The sequence below is a fragment of the Mirounga angustirostris genome, unplaced genomic scaffold (assembly GCF_029215605.1).
Source record: "Mirounga angustirostris isolate CCGP_5_RB_7025 unplaced genomic scaffold, mMirAng1.0.hap1 SCAF_4, whole genome shotgun sequence".
Lineage (NCBI taxonomy): Eukaryota > Metazoa > Chordata > Mammalia > Carnivora > Phocidae > Mirounga > Mirounga angustirostris.
In genome coordinates, this window is record NW_026991712.1 from 3300008 (window position 1) to 3312603 (window position 12596).

Below are 12596 nucleotides of genomic sequence, written 5' to 3' on the forward strand. Positions count from 1 at the left end.
TCCATCACTGTTCACCGAATGGCTGCTGTAGGAGGGGTTCAGTATAAGGCAAGGTACCTCGTCCCAGGATGCGTCCACTATCACTCTGGGTGCGGAGATGGTCCCACGGAGTAGCCAGAGCACGGCGCGGGTCTCGGCTGGGTGGGCCTTGCCAGCGGCAGTAGGAAACCTTTGCAGTGGGCCAAAGTTAGCTGCACTCTGCTCAGAGCGCAGGATGGCCCACAAAAAGAAGGCGTGCTCCTTGTCTTTTGACCGTCCTTGCTTGCTTGTTCTTCTCGAGCTCTGTCAAGTGGCCCTAGGAGAACACTGCAGAAGTGATCACCATGTGCCCGGGGTGTGGCAGGAGGTGGGGTGGCGTGGTAGGAGGTGGGTGGCGTGGCAGGAGGTGGGGTGGCGTGGCAGGAGGTGGGTAGCGTGGCAGGAGGTGGGTGGTGCCGCACGGCTGTGTTGTTTGCAGCCTGCTCTGTACTTTGGGCACTGCCCACTAGAGGGATTGTCCATTTGGTCAAGGCTTTTTAGAAGAGTGATTATGTTAAAATTAAAATAGTACGTATATCCTTTTCTTTTAAGTATCCCAAAGAGAGATGTACAAAGATGTCTAATATTGTGATGGGAAAAAAGAGAAACCATCCCCATGTCAATCAGGAGGGATGGTTAAGTCGACGTTCTGTGCAGTACAATGCAACCGTAGACAACAGTGAAAGGGAGCTTCCAGTGTGAACATCAAGTCTGGAAACAGACAACTAGGTCATAAGTGGTCTGTTAATATGAGTTATGGCACATGATACAATAATATCTCTCTTTCTAGACTTGATGGCCACTTTGTATCTAGTGACAAGGGAAGGTCTCAGAGAAACCTAGAGGGAAAACAGCAAGCTCCAGAACCATGGGTTCGATGCCATATGTTTGAAAAAGCATAATACACTGTATTTCTTTTTATGTACCTGTGTATTTTTGTAAATGCATAGATTTGAAAATGATCAAATCACTTCTGAGAAGAGGATTGAGATGAGGAGGTGGTCTAGGCAGACTTTCGGCATTATCTGTATTTGAAGTGGACAGTGAAGATGTAGTAATGCAAAACCTCTGTAGTTAGGAATTAAAAGACTACATTTTATTTATTTGTTTGTTTGTTTAGAGGGGGAGAGAGAGCACACAGAAGGAGAGGGAGAGAGAATTTTAAGCAGGCTCCCCACTGAGCCTGGGGCTTATTCTCACGACCCTGAGATCATGACCTGAGCCTAAATCAAGACTCGGAAACTTAACTGACTGAGCCACCCAGGTGCCCCAAGACTACCTTTTTTTTAAAAGAGAAAACTTGCCCAGAATTATGGCAAAAGGGTAAACAAAGCAAATAGGGAGCGGGCCAGCCTGTTTGGATTAGCAAACATGTTCTGGTTACTGCCAGGCGGTTTCACATCTTGCTGCTTCTCCTTAGTAGCACGTGTTTGTGTGTCTCTGCGTCCTCTGAGGCACTGTGGGGACTGAGTGTGTTGTGCGTGTGACAAGCCCGGCAGACATTTTAATACGAGCACCATTCTGTAAGAGACGAGTCCAGAAGGGGTCTGCAGAGTGAGCACCCATAGTCTTTGGGCCCTGTTGCCTTTTGAGTGAAGTCAGGAGCGTAGCCTGGGGTTCATGTTTAGTAAAGGTGTTTGTCCTGGGAGCCAAACTCTTGTAGTGCAGGGTGAAACATGGTAAGAAGGAAGAACTAAACACAAGAGACCCAGCAAGTCACACGTCCCCAGGTAGTTGCTGTCAGAAGTCTCCCAACAGTTGCCAAGGAGCAGCTAGTCAAGTCAGGTCCCTGGGGCTCTTGTTTAATGGGTGCAGGCCTACCCCTGAGGAATCCGAGGAAGGCCTGGAGATGGGCCGTGGTGATGGTTGCAGAGCAGTGTGAACGTACCTCATGCCGCCGGGCCGTACATGGAACAGTGAGTGAAATGGCAAGTTGTTTTTTGAGGGGCTTTTTTGTTGTTGTTTTGGTTTTTTTGTGGGCAGCAAAGTTTATTGAGGAATATTGAACAGCAGTGCAAAGCTCCCCAAGAGGGAGGCGACCCGAGAGGGTTGCCCTGAAATGGCAAGTTTTATGTTACTTTATTGCACCACTATTAAAATGGAGAGAGACCAAGAGACAGGGAGGAAGGAAGGAAGGAAAGTTAGTTCCTGGCCAAAGGGAGCCGGTCAGTGTTAATGAAGGGAAGGGACCTCCGTATTTTACAATTAGTGGGCATCCTGTCTTAAAAATTAAGTGGTATGATCCCTATTTATGTTTTGCACAAGATCGTACAAGGTGACAGCGCCCTCCTTGCCACGAGAGTCAGCCACTAAGGCATGGGAGGAGAACATGGGTGATAATTGGGGTCTTCTCTCCATCCTTGTGGCGGCCAGGGTTCTGGATGACTGGTCGCCCGAGCAGGGCTGCTTTGTAGTATGTTGGGGTGACTCCTGCCTGCAGTGATTGAACGGCTTCCTTCTTTCACCAAATATTTACTGAGCCCCAGCCGTGTGCCACATTCTGCCAGGTGCTGACAGTTCCTGAGTGCGTAGGATGTGACTCCTGCCGCAGAAGAGCCCACTGTTTGGTACGTGAGTGGAACTGTCATGCCAACCGTTGGATTCAACTCCGGGTAGTAAGCGTTCGTAGAGGCAAGTGGCGTGGGCCCCAGCTTAGTGCTGCGAATACTGGATACCAGTCCCTTCCCTCATTGCACTCGTGCGTGAAACTGGGCTTCCTGGGTTTCTTTGATGATTGACCTCGCCCACAAGCTCCTCCCCTTCCTCACCGCCCGCCTGAGAGTGCGAACAAATGAATGAGTGAGTGAGTGAGTAAATGAACAAATAAAGACTTAGTAATTGGGGGAAATGTGTGCATTCATGGAGTATCCGCGATGTACTGGGCCCTGGAATTACACAGGTAGAAAGGCAAGGACTGCACTTTTCTGCAGGTTCGCCTGGGTTTTCAACAAATACAGCACCAATGTCCACCAGTAATCTTTACAGTCCTTCTCCCATTCTTGTCCTTCTGTGGTGCCCGTGGTCTGTAGTCCAGCTTTGGACACAGCGGCAAAAGCCGCATCTTTGTTTTATTGTGCATCTCGGAGGGAGAGCTCTACCAGATGAAGGACAGTTTCCACCTGTTCCTAGTTTGCTAACTTAAAAAAAAAAAAAGAAAATTGTGAATAGGTGTTGAATTTTAGTAAATGCTTTTTCCTATATCTTTGAGATAATTGTAATTTAAAATTTTTTTACATCTGTTTTTTAAAATATAAATCAAATTTATTGAGATATAATTACATACAACAAAATGCATCCATTTTTAGTTTATAGTTAATGAGCTTTAAAAAAAAACCCGTGTGTACACATATGACAACCACCTTAATCAGGGTGGGGAACGCTCTGACTCCCCCAAAGCTCCTTCCGGCCCCTTTGCAGCTATCCCCGCCCCTGTCCAGAGGCAACCACTGATGAGCCTTCTGTTGAGGATTCATTTTGGCCTTTGAGAGAGTCCCCTGCAAGTGGATCCTGCAGCGCAAACCGTGTTGTACTGTCCTCCTTCCGAGCGCATTTCTAAGATGCGGCCAGCGGCTTGCACGTGCTAGCGATCCACACGATGGAGTAAGTGTCCCGTTATAAACTTGTGCCCTAATCGGTCTGTTCACCAGTTGACAGACGTATGAGCTGTTTCCAGTTTGGGACTGTTACAGACGTTTGCATACAAGTGTTGATGTAGTTATGTGCTTTCGTTTCTCTTACGTAATTATTGGGTGTTACTGGATAACGTGGTGACTATCCATTGGCCTTTATCAGAAATGGCCAGCTTTCCCCCATAGAGTGGCCATACTCTTGTAACTTCATGGCAGCCCCAGGTGAATCTGTTGTCCCTGCCGGCCTTCGCTGACCCGGCCTGGGCAGTCTTTGGGATGCTAGCCAGAGCCAGTGGGTGCGTGCTGGGGTCTCCTCGTGGTTCCAGTGACCAACGAGGAACATCTTTCTGTGTGCTTACTGGCCGTTCCTGTAGCAGCTTTTCCAGTGTGTCTGTTCTTAGCCTTTCCCCACTGTTTACAGTTCACTTGTTTGTCTTACTGAGTTACAAGAATTTTTAAAACATACTGTGTGTGCATGTCCTCTGTCAGACATGTATGTGTGTGTTTCTCGAATATTTGCTTCCGGTGTCTTGTCTTTTCCTTTTTGTAACCGTAGCTTTTAAAGAGTAAAAGTTTTCATTTTGATGATGTTTTTGAATTTATTATTTTATTTTTGCAGTTCATACTGTTTGTGTTCTAAGAAATCTTTGTCTATCCCAAGGGTCATTAGAGATTTTTCTCCTGTTTTCTTCCAGAAGCATTGCAGCTGTAGATTTTACTTGATATCTGTAATATGTTTTGTGTTGGTTACTTTTGTCAAGTTAAGTCCAACCTTTCATTCTTGGTATCTGCCCAACGTTGACTCAGTGTCATTTTTCATGAGTTGCTGAACTCAGTTTGTTAATACAGTGGACCTTGAACAACCCGGCTTGAACGGCTCATGTCCACTTATGTGGATTTTTTTCAATAAATATGGTACTGAAAGTAAATGTATTTTCATTTCCTCGTGATTTTCTTAATAACGTTTTCTTTTCTCTAGCTTACTTTATTGTAAGACTACAGTATACGAGACGTACAATATACAAAATGAGTGTTGATCCACTCGGATACCGGTGTTGGTCAGTGGTAGGCTATTAGTAGTTAAGTTGTGGGACTGTCAAAAGTTATATGTGGGGTTTTGACTGTGTAGGGGGTTGGCGCCCCTCACCCTTGCCCTGTTCCAGGGTCAGCTGTATCTTTATCCGTGTTTGTAAGTGAGATTAGCCCATGGTCCTCTTTATTCTGTCCAGAATAAATTTGCATCCAGTTGGATGACTTGCTCTTTGGGTGTGGGTGGAACTCTCCATAGAGCTGTCTGGAGCTTGAGTGGATAGGGACACCTTGACCGAGAAGCTGGGGTCTTTGAAGCTTGGCGAGCGGTGGTCTGGAGACAGCCTCTCTCTGATGATGGCCCAGAGGAGCGTGTGGAGACGCGGCACTGTGGCTGCTGGCTGGGGGCGCACTGTGATGTCCCACACTGTGTTAGAGGCCTGGTGCGTTCTCGGTGGAACCATCAGAGAAGATGATGCCCAGAGGCTCTGTTTGCCCCGGGGATGTCTTAGGCACTGGGTGTCTGGGCAGGATTGGCTGCCTCCCTAGCGCCTCATCGGCTGTGATGAGCCCAGTTGAAGATCGACTGGGCAAAGCCAGTTTGAATAAGGAAAGCCTTCATAGGCCAGCTGTCCTCATATTCTGGCAAAGGAAGGGAATGAATTCTTGCTTCCTGAAGGATGACCAAAGCTCTAGGCCAGAGAGAAAGATCCTTAGAACCAAGCTGAGCTCAGATCTGCCCTGCTGGGGGCGGTCTCTCAGATGTCCTCTCCCTCCCCTCACCCCACTTGCCCTGCTCCCACATCCCATGAGCTGCTGACAATGACTGAGATTTGGAGCCTGTCCCAGTCTATTCACTATCAATCCTTTGCATTTTTCCCTTACGAGGGACCTTCGGGGGGCCAGGCCGGTATCACGGCCTTTCCTGTCTGTATTTTATGAGGCATTGTGTGTAAGAAGAGTCAAGTACTTGGGGAGTTAAATCAGAATGCCTCAAAACCACCCTGAAATGCTGACAGAGGTGCTAAGTGGGGCCCTCTTGGAGAAGACCGGCAGAGAGGGTGGGTGGGCATCGCTTTTCCTTGAGCCTTGAGCCAGTGGGATAGTTGAGCTGTCTCTGGCCATTCAGAGTGTGTTCCTGCATGCCTCCCTGCTGAGCTGTGGCCAGGCAGGCACAGTGGGCAAGGGGGGGTGGGGCACAGGTCTAGTCTGCCTATGGAGCCCCGAAACAGAAGGGTTCCTGTGTGTTTGTTGGACTTCTGCCGCTGTGATGCCCGGGTAACACGCAGCACCAGCATCTCAGTGCCTGTCACAACAGAGATCCTGTTTCGTGCTCATGGCCCTGCAGGTCACCTGACCGTCCCGGCTGGGTCAGGCTGCCCCTGGGCTGTGAGGCAAGTTTAGGGTCTTTGTTCTGGAGCCCACATGAAAGGGCAGCAGCACCCAGGGTGCATACTTACAGTAGATCCCAGGAGCACAAGAGGCCAAGCCAGACACACAAACCCCAGGAAAGCCTCGGCGTGGGTCACCTCTTTGGACTTGGCAGTGACCAGAGCAAGGCCACAGCTGAGCCAGCACCCAGTGTCGACCAGGGAGGGGTGGTGTCTGCTCTGGTGGGCGATCCTGCAGAGTCAGCCTGCAGAGCACATGGTATCCGATCCTCCAGCTTTGGGAACAGGAACCCCAGGAAGTTCTGGGTGCATGTGTTGTCTGCCGGATGTAGGGTGCAGGGTGCCCGGCGTGGGGGAGGCTGTCCCGTGTTTGACCGACCGAGTGAGCGTCAGCCCACTGAAGGTTCTGATCTGAGTCTTTAGAGAAGGACGTTGAAAGTCATCTCACTAGAAGGAGCCACAGGTCTTAAGAAAATGGCTCATAAACCGGTGTTAGAAGAATGTTGTCCTTGCATGCCATTTCTCTGATTTTATTGACATTTTGCTTGAATTCTGTCCTATTTCAGGGAAATAGTGGAACATATGGTCCAGCACTTTAAAACACAGATCTTTGGGGATCGGAAACCAGTGTTTGATGGAAGAAAGAATCTCTACACAGCGATGCCCCTTCCAATTGGGAGGGATAAGGTAAGTTTACAGGGATGCGTTTGCATCAGACGATGTGCAATGAGGTAAAATTCAAACGTGTTGTTACATACTAAGTCACCTGGGAGGAAAGAGCGGCCGGTTGCTGTGTGCTTCATCCTGAGATCTGTAGAAACTACTTCTATGTGTTGTGCTCTCCTGTGTTGGTGGGGGGGTCAGCCAGGTTCAGAGACAGGAGCCGAGAGCTTCTCAGAATGACAGCACACGTCGCACATGCCTCACCCCCCCCACCCCCGTGCACACACATGCACGGCGCCTGCGCCACACGCCGCCGTCAGACCAGAGCCCAGCTTGCTGGGACTGTAGAGACCCGTGGAAGAGCATGTTTGCGGGGCTGAGATGTGTGTGATGGTGGCCGTGAGATCCAGCAGAGGTCCAGCCTGAGCCACGGTTCCCGCTGAATGATAATCACTGATCAGTAACCACCAGGGATAGTGCTAATATTAAAATGTTGCCTTTTCTTATTGTTTTTGTTGTCATGGCTTTACTTAAAGAGTAATACAATTTCTGCCTAGAAGTTGTCACTTCTTGGCACATCTTCCAACAAATGGGCTGTTCCAGGATGGTTTATTAATAGGAGAAGAGCAAAGCTCAGCTCAGAAATAATCTTCACACAAACTTTAAAAACAAAAAACACAGGGCGCCTGGGTGGCTCAGTTGGTTAAGCGACTGCCTTCGGCTCAGGTCATGATCCTGGAGTCCCCGGATCGAGTCCCGCATCAGGCTCCCTGCTCGGCGGGGAGTCTGCTTCTCCCTCTGATCCTCCCCCTCTCATGCTCTCTGCCTCTCATTCTCTCTGTCTCAAATAAATAAATAAAAATCTTAAAAACAAACAAACAAACAAAAAACAAAAAAAAAACAAAAAAACACAGCAGAGAAATAAGTAACTTCACGAGTGTCCCAGTGAGAGCAGTGAAGTTGATTCCGTTTGAGAATGACCTGCCCAATTAACTTCTTAAGCCCCTGGGTCCCTGGGAAGGAGTGCAGCTTGGTGCTTACAGACCCTGCTGGCCAGCAAGATGCAGGTTCTCCGCAGCCATGAAATGTTTTCGCTTTTCCGTTTTTTTATAATCTCAATATGACTGAGTTCCTTACGCTCGTCTGAATCGCCAGGAGACCAGGCAGTTTTGGCGCTGGGTGGCACAGCTCGGACTTGGCCGTGCTCTGATAACAGAGTACGTTATGGCCGAGGCAAGGCCACGCCGTGATAAGGGCTCCTTACCAGCTGGTCTCAAGGGGATCCCGAGATAACAGTGGTGCATGACGGGGCTGGGTGGGGGTGACTGACATTGGCATTCTGAATTAGAGGGAGTCCCGGGACCCTTTGCCTGTCCACTGAGTTGGGATCATGCCTTGTAAAGAAACATGCTGGTGCATTTGAAATTTATTGATTATGAAGTTTTTAATTTGCACGTTTGTTTTTGTTTAAACTTGTGTAAGAAAAAGCATAAGGAGTTTATTCCCAGTTTATCTGTACATGTATAATCAGACACTAGGCGGGGCACAGGAACATTTTCCTTCAGAAGGAGTGGGGGAGTCGATACAGTGTTCAAACTTGAAACTTGTCCTTATAGAAGTTAACCAGGCTCTGGGGTAAACCAGGACCTGATTCCGGTGCTTGCGTTGCCCTCTCCTGGGGTGGGACCTTGAGGAAGCCATCTTAAAGCCCCAAGTGCCACATCTATAAAAGCAGGGCGGGGGGGGGGGGGTGTACAGAAGCCACCTCCCAGGGTTCTTGTGAAAACTGAATGAATCCCCCCCAGGAAGAGGATCTCCACCAGTGATGAGCTGCATGTGCCCCTGATGCAGGACCTGGGGGAGGGGGGTCTGCATTTCTACGACGCAGCTCCCAGGTGATGCCCATACTGCTGGTCCCAAATCATACTTAGAATCGTCAGGGTTTCAAGTACTTAATTACAACACGGCCAGCAGAGACTGCTGGGTGTGGTTAGTGGTCTAAGAGGTCAGGATGTGCCCTCCATGCTCTCAAGTTTCACCCCCCCTTTTTGTGCGTTCTGCAGATGAGCATGGAGAGCCTGCCCCAGACCGCTGCTTCCCATCATTTTTCAGTTTCTGTCAAACAGTTGCGATATGCAGATGTTAATCTCTTCAGTTTAAGAGCTGATATGATGTGGCCCCTTTCCTGCTCCCAGATACTCACCTCTTATGGCAAATCGTCTCTTGCTGTTGTTTTCTTTTACTTTTTTTTTGTAAAGTACTTTTCTTTGTGTGATGGGCACTTCTGTAGCCCGAGAAAATCCTTTACTGTCCCCTTCACCTGTGTGTGCTGGTGGCTGGATGGGGGCTGCAGGGGATTCTCGTCCAGGTCTGCACACAAAACGTGGCCCGTGGCCCGTGGCCCTTACTCACGGAAGGCAGCGCTTGTAATTTACTGTTTCTCCTGCTAAGTAGCGCACGCACTTTAAGTCCGGCCCCTGTGTGGGAGGCCAGGCACCCTGGTTGGGCTGAGAGATGCTGTGGCCCAGGCCAGGCCCTCACGTTTCAGAATCTGAGACTGAGGAAGCTGTAGGAGTTGATCACCATTTGGGGTTTAGCTCCCAGGCCCTCTTCCCAGTGACATAATGTGATTTGCGAGATCAGAATGTATGTCGCTTGTTGCTCCTGGCACTGGGTCCAGCCTTGGGACCCCTCTTTGGGTCTTCAGCTTCTTGTAGCTACAGTCTCTCTCTGCTTATTCAGGGAAGGCGTGAGTGTCTCCTCCCTAGAAGGCAGTCACACGTCAGGCCAGGGGCACAACTCGAGTCGGTAAGAGACCCCACGAGGAAGGGAGGACATGTCTGCACAAACACACGGCTCGGCACTGCCGCCTGTTCGGCTCTGGGCCGCACATCAGGCCGGGGCCGTGAGCGCAAGCCCACTGCCTGCTGACTTGAACAGGTGATGGGGGTTCTGGGCAGGGCAGAGAGGCTTCCGCGCTGGCTCCGAGGGTCAGGAGGTTTGAGGGCAGGCAGGGGGCGAGGGCAGAGGCCGTGGGGGCAGGGAACCACCCGTCAGGTCCCGTCCTTGGGCAGCATCCAGGTAAAGGGTCTGCCCAGCCTTGTCTGCTCTCTGGGGCTATTCTGCTGCCTCTCAGCGCTAAGGGTCCCTCCGGAGCCACAGCGTTTGTCCAAGCACCTTGGAGCCAGCTGGCCCGGGTCAGGGGTGCTCGGCAGGTGTGGCTCTCACCTGGCAGAGCCGCCACTTGCTGGTACCTGCAGGTCGCACTGATGAGGGTGACTGAGTCCCCACGCCCCTCGCAGACGTACGAGGAAGGACTGGTTTTGTCCAAAGTGATTTGGAGGGACGACAGTTGGCTTTTGAAGAGGCTGGTTGCCGAGCAGTGACAGATGGCCTTTCATATCAGCGCCCTGCACACATCTCGCCCATGACGTGACCTGCACAGCCCGCTCGGGAGGGCTCGGTGGGGGGTGGCCCCGGGCCCTGCCCATACTGCCTCTCTTTCCCCGGAAGAGGTGGCAGTGAGTTCCCGGGCCTCGGCCACACAACAGCCCAGTTGTAGACAAGAGAACCCGGTGGAAACACCCCTGCCTCCCCCGTCCACGGCTTCTCGGTCACTGACGGTGCTCTTCTCCCGCTCCTCGCGGGGTAGGTGTCCCCGTGGGGCTCCCCCGGGGCAGCTCTGGAGACTTAGAGTGTGGGCCTTTGGTCTGTCTGGAGAGCCTGACTCTCACTTCTCCGGGCCGGGGTGTAGCCGGCAGCCCCTGCGTCCCACCACCTCCAGTCAGCGGCCTTGGGCTGCTGCGTTGTTGGGACCGAGAGCGGCAGGTTGGTGAGAAATTGAAGTATCTTGGTGTGTGGACGGACTCTGCTGGCCGGGGCCCAGACCGACGTGAGGGTGTCCTGAGGCTGGCGTCACAGCCGAAGGCTGGCGCCGCCCCGCCCCGTGATGGGGCATTTCTTCTGAAGGTGCCACTGTCCCGAAGCTGTCGGATAGGCGTGCCAGGCAGCCCCTCGAGGCACCCTGTGTGTGGCAGACTCGGGGGGCCTGGAGCTGGTTCTGCTCCCTTTGTGTGGGGCCACAAGGAGGCCGGGCCGGAACCCCCTTAAACATGGGTAGAAGTATCTTTTGCTGAAGGAAAATACACCCCTTCCACACCCCCCCTTAGTTTGCTTGTGGAGGCGTTTCCCCCAGCTTTACGGAGGTATAATTGACACATAAAATGGCATATATTTAAAGTGTGCATGATGACTTGATATATGTATATGTTGTGGAATGATCACCACAATTAACACATCCATCACCTCCTGTAATTACCACTTTTTAACTTTTTTTCACATTTTCTTAATTGACGTGGCAAAATGGTATTGCAGTGCTTTTCTTGCAAAGAAAAGTTTGGTTTGTTTATCTGAATGCCTCATTACTTCATAAAAACATCATTTGTGCTCAAGGCCAGACTCTAATCTCCTTAAGGACAGGTTCTCCGCGTGCCTGAGCCCCAGCGCAGCCCTTCCCACGGAGGCTGCCGGCCCTAGTCACGCAGGATTGGGCGGGGGGGGGCATCTTCAGACTTTTATTTCTAATTGGAGTATAGTGGACATGCAGCACTGTATTGGTTTCAGGTATACAACATAGTGATTCAACAATTCTGTCCGTTACAAAATGCTCCCCATGATGAGTGTGGTCACCACCTGTCGCCACACCAGGTCATGACGGTATTGGCCATATTCCCCGAGCTGCACTGATCATCCCTGTGACTTACTTATTTTATACCCAGAAGTGTGTACCTCTTCATCCCCTCCATGTACTTCACCCAGCCTCCCTCCCCTCCCCTCTCGTGACCACTAGTCTGTTCTCCATATTTACAAGTCTGTTTCCGTTTTTCTCCTGGTTCGTTTTTTAAATTCCAGATATAAATGCAATCCTGTGGTGTTCGTCGTTCTCTGTGTGTTTCACTTAGCATAATATCCTCCAGATCCATCCATGTTGTTGCAAATGGCAAGAGACCCCCCCTTTTTGATGGCTGAGCAATATTCCATTATGCATGGATAGCACCTCCTTATCCATTCGTTGGTCAGCAGCACCTGGGCTGCTTTCCTGTCTTGACCATCGAAGATAATGCTGTGATCCGCTCAGGGACGCATGTCTTTTTCAGATTAGTGTTTTCATTTTCTGCAGGTAGATCTCTGGTAGTGGCATTACTGGATCGGACCGTGTGGTGCTCCTGCTGTTCGCTTTTTGTGGACCCTCTGTACTGTCTGCCACGGTGGCTGCGTCCCCGCCGGCACTCTGTCCTGGTCGTCTTTTGATCCTAGCCTTTCGGACAGGTGTGAGGGGACGGCTCACTGTGGTTCTGGTCCTCCTGGTTTTAGCAGCTGTGTGTGCAACCATCACATCTATCATTTCCTTCCGGAAGGGACCTTGTCCTGTGGCTCGGTGCCGCTCGCTCTTCCATCCTGAGGTCCGTGCGCCTGGAAGTGTCTGTTCTCTCTCACTGCCGTCTCCGCGCTGGGCCTTGGGTCATGGGCCGTTAGTGGCTGCCAGGCGTGGCGGTGGCCTGAGGGCTGCTGGGCAGGTGTCCTCCAGGACACAGGCGTGCAGGTGACTTCGGTGCACGCGGTCGGCTTGTAGCTCTCATGACGGTTGAACGTGGTGTGGTGAGTGCGTGAGGGAAGGTGTGCTTTAGGAGCGGAGAGTGGCCTGCAGGCCTGCTGCGTGAGGAGGGAGTGAGGAGGGCAGGGAGGAGCCTGATGCGGCTGGAACGCTTGACCTGGGTCGTGACTCCCGCCCCGGAGTTTGCCGGGCACCTGCTGGGGGAGGGCGTTCCAGGCGCACAGGCAGCGGGGCGGAACCCTCTTCCTCCCG

General features: G+C 51.2%; 1 protein-coding gene across 6 annotated transcripts in view; it reads left to right on the top strand.

Annotated features, from left to right (window-relative positions):
- AGO2 (argonaute RISC catalytic component 2) overlaps positions 1-12596 on the top strand; it is a 111819-nt gene that overhangs the window by 60056 nt on the left and 39167 nt on the right. For all 6 annotated transcript variants that reach the window (XR_010410490.1, XR_010410489.1, XR_010410488.1 and 3 more), the window contains one exon: positions 6634-6754. Coding sequence is in view for 3 of the 6 variants with exons in the window: in XM_064587830.1 (XP_064443900.1) it covers positions 6634-6754 (121 nt within the window). In the remaining 3 variants the exon portion in view is untranslated. The remainder of the gene's footprint in view (positions 1-6633; positions 6755-12596) is intronic.